The sequence below is a fragment of the Tachyglossus aculeatus genome, chromosome 22 (assembly GCF_015852505.1).
Source record: "Tachyglossus aculeatus isolate mTacAcu1 chromosome 22, mTacAcu1.pri, whole genome shotgun sequence".
Lineage (NCBI taxonomy): Eukaryota > Metazoa > Chordata > Mammalia > Monotremata > Tachyglossidae > Tachyglossus > Tachyglossus aculeatus.
This window is the reverse complement of record NC_052087.1, coordinates 59,095,930-59,112,813: the sequence shown is the minus strand read 5'-3', so window position 1 is coordinate 59,112,813 and position 16,884 is coordinate 59,095,930. Positions and strand designations below refer to the sequence as shown.

Here is a 16,884-nt window from a genome sequence, read left to right as displayed (position 1 = left end):
CCAGAGAAGTGAAGTGACTTGCCCCAAGTCACACAGCTGACAATTGGTGGAGCCGGGATTTGAACCCTTGATCTCTGACTCCAAAGCCCCTTCTTTTTCCACTGAACGACGCTGCTTCCCCTAATGTCTACAGACTATTCCCAGATTGAGTCCCCTTTTTCCTCTCCTCCTCCCCATCCCCCCCGCCCTACCTCCTTCCCCTCCCCACAGCACCTGTATAGATGTTTGTACAGATTTATCACTCTATTTATTTTATTTGGACATATTTACTATTCTATTTATTTTGTTAATGATGTGCATCTAGCTTTAATTCTATTTGTGACACCTGTCCACATGTTTTGGTTTGTTGTCTGTCTCCCCCTTCTAGACTGTGAGCCCGCTGTTGGGTAGGGACCGTCTCTATATGTTGCCGACTTGTACTTCCCAAGTGCTTAGTACAGTGCTCTGCACACAGCAAGCGCTCAATAAATACAATCGAATGAATGAATGCAGACATTAATATAAATAAATGACAGATATAGACATAGGTGCTGTGGGGCTTGAAGCAGGGATGAATACAGGGAGCAAATCAGGGTGATGCAGCGTGGCTCAGTGGAAAGAGCCCGGGCTTTGGAGTCAGAGGTCATGGGTTCAAATCCCGGCTCTGCCAATTGTCAGCCGGGTGACTTCGGGCAAGTCACTTCACTTCTCTGGGCCTCAGTCACCTCATCTGTAAAATGGGGATTAAGACTGTGAGCCCCCCCGTGGGACAACCTGCCTTGTAACCTCCCCAGCGCTTAGAAAAGTGCTTTGCACATAGTAGGTGCTTAATAAATGCCATTATTATTATTATTACTATGTGCAGGACACTGTACTAAGCACTTGGGGGAGTACAATATAATGGAGTTAGACATGTTCCCTGCCCACGATGACTTATCAAAATCACGTCTCCTTCAAGAGGCCTTCCCCAGTTAAGCCCTTTTCTCTCAGACTTCTCCCTTCTGTATTTCCTGAGCACTTCAATCAATCAATCAATCAATCAATCATATTTATTGAGTACTTACTGTGTGCAGAGCACTGTACTAAGCGCTTGGGAAGTACAAGTTGACAACATATAGAGACAGTCCCTACCCAACAGTGGGCTCACAGTCTAAAAGCGGGGAGACGGAGAACAAAACCAAACATACTAACAAAATAGCACTTGGATCTTTACCAGAATTAGAACACAGGTCCTCTGACCCCTGGGCCCATGCTCCTTCCACTAGGTCACTCTGCTTCTCTGAAACATCAGACGGACAATACAATGTCCATAGAGCCAGGTACACGGTACACAGACAGGCTGGTGTCAGCCAGTCGGTCAGTTGTATTTATTGAGCGTTTACCGTGTGCAGAGCACTGTACTAAGCGCTTGGGACAATAGAATATATCAGACATTCCCTGCCAACAACGAGCTTACAGTTTAAATGGGGGAGACAGACATTAACATAGATAAAATTACAGCTATTTACATAAGTGGTGTGGGGCTGCGGGGGGGAGGATAATAATAATAATGGCATTTGTTAAGCGCTTACTATGTGCAGAGCACTGTTCTAAGCGCTGGGGGGGGGGAATACAAGGTGATCAAGTTGTCCCACGTGGGGCTCACAGTCTCAATCCCCATTTTACAGATGAGATAACTGAGGCTCAGAGAAGTTAAGTGATCACCTTGTATCCCCCCCAGTGCATAGAACAGTGCTTTGCACATAGTAAGCACTTAATAAATGCCATTATTATTATTATTATTACAAGGTAATCAGGTTGGACACTGTCCCTGTCCCATATGGGGCTGGCAATCTTAATGCCCAGTTTACAGAGGAGGTAACTGAGGCCCAGAGAAGTGAAGTGACTCGCCCAAGGTCTCACAGCAGTCAAATGGCAGAGGTGGGATTAGAACTCAGGTCCTTCTGATTCCTAGGCTCGTGCTCTACTCACCATTCATTCATTCGTATTTATTGAGCGCTTACTGTGTGCAGAGCAATGTACTAAGCGCTTGGGAAGTACAAGTTGGCAACACCAGGCCATGCCACTTCCATACTAGGGGGGGAGATGGGACAGGGATGGGGGGCAGGGGCTCAGCCCCATTCCCGAGACTCCCAATCCGGGTTCTGGCCCCAGGCTGCAGTCTGGGTGGGTGAAGGGCAAAATGGAGAAATAAAGAAGCAGTGTGGTCTAGTGGATAAAGCACAGGCCTGGGAATCAGAATGATCTGGGTTATTATTATCATTATTATTATTATTATTATGGCATTTATTAAGCGCTTACTATGTGCAAAGCACTGTTCTAAGCGCTGGGGAGGTTACAAGGTGATCAGGTTGTCCCACGGGGTTCTAATCCTGACCCTGCTGCCGCGTGACCTAGGGCAAGTCACCTCGCTTCTCTCAGTTCCCTCCTCCCTGAAATGAGGATTATGACTGTGAATAATAATAATAATCATCTTGGTATTAAGTGCTTACTATGTACAAAGCACTGTTCTAATAATAATAAAAATGGTATTTATCAAGTGCTTACTATGTGCAAAGCACTGTTCTAAGCGCTGGGGAGGATACGAGGTGATCAGGTTGTCCCACGGGGGGCTCACAGTCTTCATCCCCCTTTTACAGATGAGGTCACTGAGGCACAGAGAAGTGAAGTGACTTGCCCAAAGTCACACGGCTGACAAGCGGCAGAGCCGGGATTAGAACCCATGACCCCTGACTCCCAAGCCCGGGCTCTTTCCATTGAGCCGCGCTGCTTCTCACATGTGAATCCTATATGGGACATGGACTGTGGATTAGCTTGTGTCTACCCCAGTGCCTAATACAATGCCTGGCACATGATAAAATAATAATAATAATAATAATAATAATAATGGCATTTGTTAAGCGCTTACTACGTGCCAAGCACTGTTCTAAGCACTGGGGAGGTTACAAGATGATCAGGTTGTCCCACAGGGGGCTCACAGTCTTAATCCCCATTTTACAGATGAGGGAACTGAGGCACAGAGAAGTGAAGTGACCTGCCCCAAGTCACACAGCTGGTAAGTGGAGGAGCCAAGATTAGAACCCATGACCTCTGACTCCCAAACCCGCGCTCTTTCCACTGAGCCACACTGTTTCTCACATAGCGCGCATTCATTCATTCATTCAATCGTATTTATTGAGCGCTTACTGTGTGCAGAGCACTGGACTCAGTGCTTGGGAAGTACAAGTTGGCAACATCAATCAATCAATCAATCAATCGTATTTATTGAGCGCTTACTGTGTGCAGAGCACTGGACTCGGCGCTTGGGAAGTACAAGTTGGCAACATCAATCAATCATATTTATTAAGCGCTTACTGTGTGCAGAGCACTGTACTCAGCGCTTGGGAAGTACAAGTTGGCAACATATAGAGACAGTCCCTACCCAACAGCAGGCTCACAGTCTAGAAAGCAGTGTGGCTCAGTGGAAAGAGCCCGGGCTTTGGAGTCAGAGGTCATGGGTTCAAATCCCAGCTCCACCACTTGTCAGCTGTGTGACTTTGGGCAAGTCACTTCACTTCTCTGGGCCTCAGTGAGTGACCTCATCTGTAAAATGGGGATGAAGACTGTGAGCCCCCTGTGGGACAACCTGATCGCCTTGTAACCTCCCCAGTGCTTAGAACAGTGCTTCGCACATGGTAAGCGCTTAATAAATGCCATCATCATCATTATTATTAGAAAGCGCACATAGTATGCGGGACTGTCTCTATATGTTGCCAACTTCCCAAGCGCTTAGTCCAGTGCTCTGCACACAGTAAGTGCTCAATAAATATGACTGATTGATTGATTGATTAACGTGGCTCAGTGGAAAGAGCCCGGGCTTTGGAGTCAGAGGTCATGGGTTCAATTCCCGGCTCTGCCAATTGTCAGCTGGGTGACTTTGGGCAAGTCACTTCACTTCTCTGGGCCTCAGTTCCCTCACCTGGAAAACGGGGATGAAGTCTGTGAGCCCCCTGTGGGACAACCTGATCGCCTTGTAACCTCCCCAGCGCTTAGAACAGTGGTAAGCGCTTAATAAATGCCATCATCATTATTATTATTAGAAAGCGCACGTAGCATGCGGGAACCGTCTCTACATGTCGCCAACTTCCCAAGCGCTTAGTCCGGCGCTCCGCACACAGTAAGCGCTCAATAAATACAATTGATTGATTGAAACAAAGGAGGACTAATGGTTGGGAACTCCTCTGTCACTCTCCGCAGGCGTGGACGGTGACCGGTGCTTCGGGTCCACGGTGGCGGCCACCGGGTCCCAAATGGCGGGCCGCCTCTGTCACCGGCCCCCAGCTGGGATGGGGGCAACCGGAGATGTACTGGACCTCCCTGGCCTGCTGGACTTCCACTCGGACCCTCCGCTGGCCCCGGCCGGCCCCGGCCCGGCCTTCCCCTACCTCGGCCCCCACGCGGCCCGGCCCCGGCCGACCCCTTACCACGGCCCGGCGGGCCGGGTGGGCAGCGGCCCGCGGCTTCGACCCTCGTCCTCGCCACTTCTGCCCACCCACCCTGGCCTGGCCCGGGGCCAGGACAGGCAGTGACCTGTGGAGGACTCCTCCCGGCCTGGGGTCTCCTCCCCGCCCCCCCGGTCTGCCGGCCCCCAAAAGAGAATCTCCCCTTGGACCCCCGGAGACCAGTTTCTCAAGACACCAATTTCTGCCCCCCACCACGTGCCGTGACCTTGGATCCATTCAATCGGATTTATTAGGCGCTTTTAGACTGTGAGCCCACTGTTGGGTAGGGACCGTCTCTATATGTTGCCAATTTGTACTTCCCAAGCGCTTAGTCCAGTGCTCTGCACATAGTAAGCGCTCAATAAATACGATTGATAATGATGATGACTGTCTCTATATGTTGCCGATTTGTACTTCCCAAGCACTTAGTCCAGGGCTCTGCACATAGTAAGCGCTCAATAAATACGATTGAGGATGATGATGACTGTCTCTATATGTTGCCGATTTGTACTTCCCAAGCGCTTAGTCCAGGGCTCTGCACATAGTAAGCGCTCAATAAATACGATTGATGATGATGATGACTGTCTCTGTTGCCGATTTGTACTTCCCAAGCGCTTAGTCCAGTGCTCTGCACATAGTAAGCGCTCAATAAATACGATTGATGATGATGATGATGACTGTCTCTATATGTTGCCGATTTGTACTTCCCAAGCGCTTAGTCCAGGGCTCTGCACATAGTAAGCGCTCAATAAATATGATTGATGATGATGACTGTCTCTATATGTTGTCAATTTGTACTTCCCAAGCGCTTAGTCCAGTGCTCTGCACATAGTAAGCGCTCAATAAATACGATTGATGATGATGATGATGACTGTTTCTATGTTGCCAATTTGTACTTCCCAAGCGCTTAGTACAGTAAGCGCTCAATAAATACGACTGATGATGATGTCGATGATGATGATGATGCTTACGGTGTGCAGAGCACTGGACTAAGCGCTCCGGAGAGGACGCCATGACAATAAGCAGACACATTCCCTGCCCACGGCGAGCTAGATGGGGGAGAAAGACATTAAAAATAAATTTAAAAATTACAGATATGGACATAAGTGCTGTGGGGTTGGGATTGGGGAGGGGGTTGAATAAAATCGGTCGGATGTGACTGACCCCCCCCTTAACCCTTTCGGGCGCTCCCCCTTCTCTGAGCGGAGATGCCCCATGCTTAATCAACGGCGGGGATTTATTGAGCACCGATCGATCGACGACCCTGCAGCAGCACCAGCCCCGCGGCCTAACACCAAGGGGTGGGAAGGAGGTGGCTCATTTATTGAATGTCGAGCAGAGCGCTTCGCACACAGTAGGCGCCCGATCCGCTCTGTTAGCCCTCCCTTCGGACGTGATGAGTTGGGTCGGGTGGAGGGTCTCGACACTGAAAGTTGGGGCCGGGCAGTGTAGACAGTTGGGGAGGCGGGGGAGAGAATGGGACCCCCTACCCAGCCACTTTCCTGGCACTGCCACTTAATAATGATAATGATAATAATAATAGTGGCATTTATTAAGCGCTTACTATGTGCAAAGCACTGTTTCTAAGCCCTGGGGAGGTTACAAGGTGATCAGGTTGTCCCACGGGGGGCTCACAGTCTTAGACTGAGAAGCAGACGCAGAGAAGCAGCGTGGCTCAGTGGAAAGAGCCCGGGCTTTGGAGTCAGAGATCGTGGATTCGAATCCCGGCTCTGCCAACTGCCAGCTGTGTGGCTTTGGGCGAGTCACTTAACTTCTCTGGGCCTCAGTAACCTCATCTGTAAAATGGGGGTGAAGACCGTGAGCCTCCCGTGGGACAACCTGATCACCTTGTAACCTCCCCAGCGCTTAGAACAGTACTCTGCATGTAGTAAGCGCTTAATAAATGCCATTATTATTATTATTATTATTATTATTAATAATAATCCCCATTTTCCAGATGAGGGAACTGAGGCCCAGAGAAGTGAAGTGACTTGCCCAAAGTCACACAGTTGACAATTGGCAGAGGCGGGATTAGAACCCACGGCCTCTGACTCCAAAGCCCGGGCTCTCTTCACTGAGCCACTTGTCAGCTGTGTGATTTGGAGCAAGTCACTTCCATTCATTCATTCAATCGTATTTACTGAGCTCTTACTGTGTGCAGAACACTGGACTAAGCGCTTGGGAAGTACAAGTTGGCAACATCTAGAGACGGTCCCTACCCAACAGTGGGCTCTCAGTTTAGAAGGGGGAGACAGAGCACAAAACATATTAACAAAATAAAATAAATAGAATAAACATGTACAAATAAAATTAATAAATAAATAGAGTAACTTCTCTGGGCCTCAGTTACCTCATATGTATATATATTTGTACATATTTATTACTCTATTTATTTTACTTGTACATATCTATTCTATTTATTTTATCTTGTTAGTATGTTTGGTTTTGTTCCCCGTCTCCCCCTTCTAGACTGTGAGCCCGCTGTTGGGTAGGGACCGTCTCTAGATGTTGCCAACTTGGACTTCCCAAGCGCTTAGTCCAGGGCTCCGCACACAGTAAGCGCTCAATAAATACGATTGAGTGATTGATCTGTCAAAGGGGGATGAAGACTGTGAGGTGCACGTGGGACCCCCTGATGACCCTGCATCTACCCCAGCGCTCAGAACAGTGCTTGGCACATAGTAAGCGCTTAACAAATGCCACTATTATTATTATTATTATTATTATTTCCCCCTCCCCACTAAACGCCCCAGGTTCTGGTCCTCGCGCCTCTTGACCGTTCCGTCGGTTCCCCCCACCTTCCCTATCATCATCTCCCCTCCCCCCCCATCCCGTCCCGCCCCCTGCCTCGGTTTCCCCCCCGCCGCCGCCATCTTGTCCCAGCGGCGCAGGCCGCAGCGCGGGCGGCCCCGACCCCTGACCTCTGACCTCTGACCTCCGACCCCCGGCAGGAGCCTCCCGAACTCCCAGCCAAACCGGGCCCCCGGTTGGCCCGGCCCCCGGACCAAACGGGACCGGACACAGGACCGGACAGGACCGGCGCAGGCCCAGGCCCGGCCCCCGGACCGGATAGGACAGACCAGACAGGTCCGGCCCCCGGCCCAGGCCCAGCCCCGACCCCCGGACCGGACAGAACCGGACAGAACCGGACAGGACCAGACCGGACAGGCCCGGGCCCAGGCCCAGCCCCGACCTCCTGACCGGACAGGCCCAGGCCCAGCCCCGACCCCCGGACCGGACAGGACCAGACAGGACCGGCCCAGGCCCAGCCCCGACCCCCGGACAGGACAGGACCGGACAGGACCGGCCCAGGCCCTGCCCCGACCCCCGGACAGGACCGGCCCAGGCCCAGCCCCGACCCCCGGACCGGACAGGACCGGCCCAGGCCCATCCCCGACCCCCAGACCGGACAGGACAGGACCGGACAGGAAAAACCAGACAGGCCCGGCCCCCGGCCCAGACCCAGGCCCGGCCCCCGGACCGGACAGGCCAGGCCAGGCCCAGCCCCGACCTCCGGACCGGACAGGACCAGACAGGACCGGCCCGGGCCCAGCCCCGACCCCCGGACCGGACAGGACCGGCCCAGGCCCTGCCCCGACCCCCGGACCGGACAGGACCGGCCCAGGCCCATCCCCGACCCCCAGACCGGACAGGACAGGACCGGACAGGAAAAACCTGACAGGCCTGGCCCCCGGCCCTGACCCAGGCCCGGCCCCCGGACCGGACAGGCCAGGCCAGGCCCAGCCCCGACCTCCGGACCGGACAGGACCAGACAGGACCGGCCCAGGCCCTTCCCTGACCTCCGGACAGGACAGGACCAGACAGGACCGGCCCGGGCCCAGCCTCGACCCCCGGACCGGACAGGACAGGACAGGACAGGACCAGACAGGACCGGCCCAGGCCCGGCCCGGGCCCTGCCCCGACCCCCGGACAGGACAGGACAAGCCAGACAGGACCGGCCCGGGCCCAGCCCCGACCCCCGGACCGGACAGGACCGGCCCAGGCCCTGCCCCGACCCCCGGACCGGACAGGACAGGCCCAGCCCCCACCTCCGGACCGGACAAGACAGGACCGGACAGGACAAGCCCAGCCCCGACCCCCGGACCGGACAGAACAGGACCGGACAGGCCCAGGCCCAACCTCGACCCCCCGACCAGACAGGACAGGCCCAGCCCAGGCCCAAACCCCGCACCAGACAGGACAGGCCCGGCCCTCGGCCCAGCCCCGACTCCCAGACCGGACGGGACCGGCCCAGGCCCGGCCCCGACCCCCGGACTGGACAGGACCGGCCCAGGCCCTGCCCTGACCCCCGGACCGGACAGGACAGGCCCAACCCCCACCTCCGGACCGGACAGGACAGGACCGGACAGGACAAGCCCAGCCCCGACCCCCGGACCGGACAGAACAGGACCGGACAGGCCCAGGCCCAACCTCGACCCCCCGACCAGACAGGACAGGCCCGGACCAGGCCCAGCCCCGACCCCCGGACAGGACAGGACAAGCCCAGGCCCAACCTCGACCCCCGGACCAGACAGGACAGGCCCGCCCCAGGCCCGACCCCCGGACCGGACAGGACAAGCCCAGGCCCAGGCCCGACCCCCGGACCAGACAGGCCCAAGCCCAACCTCGACCCCCCGACCAGACAGGACAGGCCCGGACCAGGCCCAGCCCCGACCCCCGGACAGGACAGACAAGCCCAGGCCCAACCTCGACCCCCGGACCAGACAGGACAGGACCGCCCCAGGCCCGACCCCCGGACAGGACAGGACAAGCCCAGGCCCAGGCCCGACCCCCGGACCGGACAGGCCCAGGCCCAACCTCGACCCCCGGACCAGACAGGACAGGACCGGACCGGGCCCAGCCCCGACCCCCGGACCGGACAGGACAAGCCCAGGCCCAACCTCGACCCCCGGACCAGACAGGACAGGACCGGACCGGGCCCAGCCCCGACCCCCGGACCGGACAGGACAAGCCCAGGCCCAACCTCGACCCCCGGACCAGACAGGACAGGACAGGACCGGACCGGGCCCAGCCCCGACCCCCGGACCGGACAGGACCAGGCCCAACCTCGACCCCCGGACCAGACAGGACAGGCCCGGCCCAGGCCCGTTGGGCCTCCTGGGCCTCCCGCTCCAACGGTGACGGTGGCGGCGTTGGGGCCTCGTAGGTCGATGCTGTGGTCGGTGGTGCTGGCCCAGCCCCGGACCCTCGGCCCGGCCGGACCTGGACCCCGCTTCTACCTGCGCCCCGGGAACGAGCAGCGCTGCCGGGACCTGCTGGCCGCCGCCACCGCCCAGGCCCGGGCCCAGCGAGGGACCCCCGGGACCCCCGGGACCCCCAGGGCCACCGCCGCCGTGCTCCTGCCCCTCTGCACCGTCCGTGGTGCCCCGGCCCTGCTCTATACGCTGCGCTCCACCCGCCTGGCCGGGCGACACCGCGGGGATGTCAGGTACCCGCCGGCGGGCGGTGCCCAGCCCCCTCCCTTATAATAATAATAATAAATAACGGTAGTTTTTGTTCAGCGCGTACTATGTGCCGAGCGCTGTCCTAAGTGCTAGGGGAGATGCGAGGTCATCAGGTTGCCCCACGTGGGGCTCACAGAAATAATAATAATGTTGGTATTTGTTAAGCGCGTACTATGCCAAGCACTGTTCCAAGCGCTGGGGAGATACAGGGTCATCAGGGTTGGCCCACGTGGGGCTCGCAGAAATAATAATAATGTTGGTATTTGTTAAGCGCTTACCATGTGCCAAGCACTGTTGTTCTAAATGCTGGGGAGATACAAGGTCATCAGGGTTGGCCCACGTGGGGCTCACAATCTTAATCGCCATTTTACAGATGAGGGAACTGAGGCCCAGAGTAGTGACTTGCCCAAAGTCACACAGCTGACAAGTGTCAGAGCCGGGATTAGAACCCATGACCTCTGACTCCCAAGCCCGGGCTCTTTCCACTGAGCGACACTGTTCCCCCCCCCCCCCCCATCATCATCATCATTGTTATTATTAATCTCCAATCATTATTATTATTATTGTTATTATTATTAATCCCCATTTTACAGATGAGAGAACTGAGGCCCAGAGAAGTGACTTGCCCAAAGTCACACAGCTGACAAGTGTCAGAGCCTGAATTAGAACTCATGACCTCTGACTCCCAAGCCCGGGCTCTTTCCACTGAGCGACACTGTTCCCCCCCCCCATCATCATCATCATTGTTATTATTAATCTCCAATCATTATTATTATTATTATTGTTATTATTATTAATCCCCATTTTACAGATGAGAGAACTGAGGCCCAGAGAAGTGACTTGCCCAAAGTCACACAGCCGACAAGTGTCAGAGCCTGGGTTAGAACCCATGACCTCTGACTCCCAAGCCCGGGCTCTTTCCACTGAGCGACGCTGCTTCTCCCCCACCCCATCATCATCATCATCATTGTTATTATTAATCTCCAATCATTATTACTATTATTATTGTTATTATTATTAATCCCCATTTTACAGATGAGAGAACTGAGGCCCAGAGAAGTGACTTGCCCAAAGTCACACAGCTGACAAGTGTCAGAGCCGGGATTAGAACCCATGACCTCTGACTCCCAAGCCCGGGCTCTTTCCACTGAGCGACGCTGCTTCTCCCCCCCACCCCCAATCATCATTGTTATTATTAATTTCCAATCATTATTATTATTATTATTATTATTATTGTTATTATTATTAATCCCCATTTTACAGATGAGAGAACTGAGGCCCAGAGAAGTGACTTGCCCAAAGTCACACAGCCGACAAGTGTCAGAGCCGGGATTAGAACCCATGACCTCTGACTCCCAAGCCCGGGCTCTTTCCACTGAGCAACGCTGCTTCTCCCCCACCCCATCATCATCATCATTGTTATTATTAATCTCCAATCATTATTATTACTATTATTGTTATCATTATTAATCCCCATTTTACAGATGAGAGAACTGAGGCCCAGAGAAGTGACTTGCCCAAAATCACCCAGCTGACAAGTGTCAGAGCCGGGATTAGAACCCATGACCTCTGACTCCCAAGCCTGGGCTCTTTCCACTGAACGACGCTGCTTCTCCCCCACCCCATCATCATCATCATTGTTATTATTAATCTCCAATCATTATTATTATTATTATTGTTATTATTATTAATCCCCATTTTACAGATGAGAGAACTGAGGCCCAGAGAAGTGACTTGCCCAAAGTCACACAGCTGACAAGTGTCAGAGCCTGGGTTAGAACCCATGACCTCTGACTCCCAAGCCCGGGCTCTTTCCACTGAGCGACGCTGCTTCTCCCCCACCCCATCATCATCATCATCATTGTTATTATTAATCTCCAATCATTATTACTATTATTATTGTTATTATTATTAATCCCCATTTTACAGATGAGAGAACTGAGGCCCAGAGAAGTGACTGGCCCAAAGTCACACAGCTGACAAGTGTCAGAGCCGGGGTTAGAACCCATGACCTCCGACTCCCAAGCCCGGGCTCTTTCCACTGAGCGACGCTGCCTCCCCCCACCCCATCATCATCATTGTTATTATTAATCTCCAATCATTATTATTATTATTATTATTGTTATCATTATTAATCCCCATTTTACAGATGAGAGAACTGAGGCCCAGAGAAGTGACTTGCCCAAAGTCACACAGCCGACAAGTGTCAGAGCCGGGATTAGAACCCATGACCTCTGACTCCCAAGCCCGGGCTCTTTCCACTGAGCGATGCTGCTTCTCCCCCACCCCATCATCATCATCATTGTTATTATTAATCTCCAATCATTATTATTACTATTATTGTTATCATTATTAATCCCCATTTTACAGATGAGAGAACTGAGGCCCAGAGAAGTGACTTGCCCAAAATCACCCAGCTGACAAGTGTCAGAGCCGGGATTAGAACCCATGACCTCTGACTCCCAAGCCCGGGCTCTTTCCACTGAACGACGCTGCTTCTCCCCCACCCCATCATCATCATCATTGTTATTATTAATCTCCAATCATCATTATTATTATTATTGTTGTTATTATTATTAATCCCCATTTTACAGATGAGAGAACTGAGGCCCAGAGAAGTGACTTGCCCAAAGTCACCCAGCTGACAAGTGTCAGAGCCGGGATTAGAACCCATGACCTCCGACTCCCAAGCCCGGGCTCTTTCCACTGAGCGACGCTGCTTCTCCCCCCCCCCCCCAATCATCATTGTTATTATTAATTTCCAATCATTATTATTATTGTTATTATTATTAATCCCCATTTTACAGATGAGAGAACTGAGGCCCAGAGAAGTGACTTGCCCAAAGTCACCCAGCTGACAAGTGTCAGAGCCGGGGTTAGAACCCATGACCTCTGACTCCCAAGCCCGGGCTCTTTCCACTGAGCGACGCTGCCTCCCCCCACCCCATCATCATCATTGTTATTATTAATCTCCAATCATTATTATTATTATTATTGTTATCATTATTAATCCCCATTTTACAGATGAGAGAACTGAGGCCCAGAGAAGTGACTTGCCCAAAGTCACACAGCCGACAAGTGTCAGAGCCTGGGTTAGAACCCATGACCTCTGACTCCCAAGCCCGGGCTCTTTCCACTGAGCGACGCTGCTTCTCCCCCACCCCATCATCATCATCATTGTTATTATTAATCTCCAATCATTATTATTACTATTATTGTTATCATTATTAATCCCCATTTTACAGATGAGAGAACTGAGGCCCAGAGAAGTGACTGGCCCAAAGTCACACAGCTGACAAGTGTCAGAGCTGGGATTAGAACCCATGACCTCTGACTCCCAAGCCCGGGCTCTTTCCACTGAACGACGCTGCTTCTCCCCCACCCCATCATCATCATCATCATTGTTATTATTAATCTCCAATCATTATTATTATTATTATTATTGTTATTATTATTAATCCCCATTTTACAGGTGAGAGAACTGAGGCCCAGAGAAGTGACTTGCCCAAAGTCACCCAGCTGACAAGTGTCAGAGCCGGGATTAGAACCCATGACCTCTGACTTCTAAGCCCGGGGTCTTTCCACTGAGCGATGCTGCTTCCCCCCACCCCATCATCATCATTGTTATTATTAATCCCCAATCATTATTATTCTTATTGTTATTATTATTAATCCCCATTTTACAGATAAGGTCACTGAGGCACAGAGAAATGAAGTGGCTCTCCCAAGGTCACACAGCCGACAAGTGGCAGAACTGGGATTGTGGGGCCGGGAGTAGGAAGGTCATGGGTTCTCGTCCCGGCTCCGCCACTTGTCTGCTCTGTGACCTTGGGCAAGTCAGTTCACTTGTTATCTTTTAGACTGTGAGCCCACTGTTGGGTAGGGACCGTCTCTATATCATCATCAATCGTATTTATTGAGCGCTTACTGTGTGCAGAGCACTGGACTAAGCGCTTGGGAAGTCCAAGTTGGCAACATAGAGAGACGGTCCCTACCCAACAGTGGGCTCACAGTCTAAAAGGGGGAGACAAAACCAAACATACTAACAAAATAAAATAAATAGAATAGATATGTACAAGTAAAATAAATAAATAAATAGAGTAATAAATAAATAAATTAATAAATAATAAATAATAATAATTATTAAGTAGAGTAATAAATAAATAGAGTAATAAATAAATAAATAGAGTAATGTTATATGTTGCTATATGTTATATGTTGCTATATGTTGCCAACTTAAATTAATAAATGATAAATAATAATTATTATTAAATAGAGTAATAAATAAATAGAGTAATAAATAAATAGAGTAATAAATAAATAAATAGAGTAATGTTATATGTTGCTATATGTTGTTATATGTTGCTATATGTTGCCAACTTGGACTTCCCAAGCGCTCAGTCCAGTGCTGTGCCCACAGTAAGCGCTCGATAAATACGATTGAATGAGTGAATTCTCTGGGCCTCAGTTGTAAAATGGGGATTGAGACTGTTAGGCCCGTGACGGACGGGGACTGAGGGACTGTGTCTAACTTGATTTGCTTGTAGGCGCCCCAGCGCCTCGTAGGGTGCCTGGCGCATAGTAAGTGCTTAACAAATACTATAATAATAATAATTATTATTATCCCTCTGGTCCCCTCTCCCCCCTGGGACCACCTTCTCTCCTGCAGGACCCCTGCCACCCTTCCTCCCCTCCAGCCCCCCTTCCCCTCAAGACCCTCTCTCCCCTACCCCCTTCGGAAACTCAATCAATCAATCAATGGTACTTATTGAGCGCTTACTGTGTGCAGAGCACTGTACTAAGCGCTTGGGAAGTCCAAGCTGGCAACCTGTATATATGTTTGTACATATTTATTACTCTATTTATTTTACCTGTACATATCTATTCTATTTTGTTCGTATGTTTGGTTTTGTTCTCCGTCTCCCCCTTTTAGACTGTGAGCCCGCTGTTGGGTAGGGACCGTCTCTAGATGTCGCCGACTTGGGCTTCCCAAGCGCTTAGTCCAGCGCTCTGCACACAGTAAGCGCTCAGTAAATACGATTGATGATGATGATGATGAACACGTAGAGACGGTCCCTACCCAACTCCTGCTTTTTAGAGCCCCTCCCCAGGCCAGGACCCCCTCCAGTCTCCCCAGACCCCTTTCTTCTCCCACCCCGGTGCCCTCTACCCCACCAGGGACCCTCCTTTTCCCACCTTAGAGCCCCCCTCTCATCTAAACTCCCCCTCATCCCTCCCTACGCTCCTCTCCCCGCCAGCTTTACAACCCTCCCTTTCCATGGGACCCAACTGTACCCCCTTTTCCGGAGAATCCCCCCCCTCCCAGAGACATGGCAACCCTCAGCGTGGGGCGGGGGGCCGCGGTTCCTTTCCCTCCCCTGGCTGCCCCACCTGCGGAAGCCCAGCCCGCCGGTGGTGGTGACCGGGCACCGCCGTCAGCCCTTGGGGCCCGGGCGGCCGCCCCCCTCGGCCCCCCTCACCGCGGGGGCCCACGGCTTCTTGTTTCAGCTTCCCAGGGGGCAAGTGTGACCCCGCGGACCGGGACGTGGTGGCCACGGCCCTGAGGGAGACTCACGAGGAGCTGGGCCTGCAGGTCCAGGAGCGGAGCGTGTGGGGGGTCCTGGAGGCCGTGCCGGACTCGGTAAAGCTGGGGCGCGGGGGGCCCGGCTCCCCCTCCGGAAACTGTCCCGGGCCCGGAGGGGGCCGGCTGGGAGGGCGGGTGTCCGGGGTGGGAGGTGGGCCTTCACCGACCGCAGCCCCCCGCGGGGGTCTCCCGCAGAAAAACTCTCGCATCGTTCCTGTCGTCGCCCAGGTGGGAGCCCTGGAGTCCCTGTGCCTGACCCCCAACCCCCAGGAGGTGAGACGCCCCGGCCTCCGAGGCCCTCCCCTCCCCCAGGTGGCCCGAGAGTCAGAAGGTCGTGGGTTCTAATCCCGGCTCCTCCACGTCGGGCGAGCCACTTCACTCCTCCGGGCCTCAGTTGCCTCCTCTGTCCAAGGGGGATGGAGACCGGGAGCCCCAGGTGGACCGTGTCCGACCCGATTCGCTTGTCCCCATTCCACCGCTTAGCACGGTGCCTGGCACATAGTAAGCGCTTAACAAATCATTAAGGGGAGGGCGGTCCGGTCGTAGTAGCCCAATCTCCACCCCCCCCCCACTCCCCTCAGGTGGACGACGTGTTTACCCTACCCCTGGCCCACCTGCTCCGGGACGGCAACCGAGGCTACACGCACTTCTGCGTGGGGGGCCGCTACCGCTACACGCTCCCTGTGTTTCTGCACGGCCCCTACCGCGTCTGGGGGCTCACGGCCATCATCACGGAGCGGGCCCTGGAGGTCCTGGCGCCCGGGGCCTACCGCCGCCGCCTGGCCCGCGGCCCGGGGCTCTGACCCGACGGTCTCCCGCCCCCCTCTCCCACCCCCGGACGGACTGGGGTCCCCCCCAACCGAGGGGCAGGGTCTCCACTCCCCCCACTCCTCTCCCTTAGGCCCCCTTCTTCCATTAAGGCCCTTCAGGAACGATGTGGAGCCACTGGACCAGGGTCCCCCCATCATCTCCGTAGGGACCTGGAGACCCCCACATTTAGATGCGGAAGGGGGGATAGGAAAGCTCGAGCCGGAGTCCTAAAATCCTGCCGTTGCACTGACCCGGCCCCGTGTGTTTTTCGATAAAGGCCCCAGATGTTTTCCAATAAAGAGCCTCTGGAAACTGCGGGGCCTGAGCTCTTTGCCTCCGGGGCAGAGCGGGACCAGGGACCAGGGGACAGGTGGAATTGGGGTACGCCCTCCCATCATCATCATTGATCGTATTTATTGAACGCTTACTATGTGCAGAGCACTGTACTAAGCGCTCGGGAAGTACAAGTTGGCAACATATAGAGACAGTCCCTACCCAACAGTGGGCTCACAGTCTAAAAGGGGGAGACAGAGAACAAAACCAAACATACTAACAAAATAAAATA

General features: G+C 53.5%; 1 protein-coding gene across 3 annotated transcripts; it reads left to right on the top strand.

Annotated features, from left to right (window-relative positions):
- The first annotated feature begins 7,366 nt into the window (after window positions 1-7,366).
- NUDT8 (nudix hydrolase 8) lies at window positions 7,367-16,634 on the top strand. Of its 3 annotated transcripts, XM_038765123.1 has the most exons (5): window positions 7,367-7,547; window positions 9,628-9,909; window positions 15,434-15,566; window positions 15,705-15,782; window positions 16,091-16,522. In XM_038765123.1, exons 2-5 carry the CDS (start codon window positions 9,632-9,634, stop codon window positions 16,310-16,312), a joined length of 711 nt encoding a protein of 236 aa, XP_038621051.1. In that variant the 5' UTR covers window positions 7,367-7,547; window positions 9,628-9,631; the 3' UTR covers window positions 16,313-16,522. The 3 variants fall into 3 exon arrangements, with proteins under 3 accessions (XP_038621051.1, XP_038621050.1, XP_038621049.1); XM_038765122.1 differs by lacking the exon at window positions 7,367-7,547 and having other exon boundaries at window positions 9,149-9,909; window positions 16,430-16,634; XM_038765121.1 differs by lacking the exon at window positions 7,367-7,547 and having other exon boundaries at window positions 9,149-9,909.
- The last annotated feature ends 250 nt before the right edge of the window (window positions 16,635-16,884 follow it).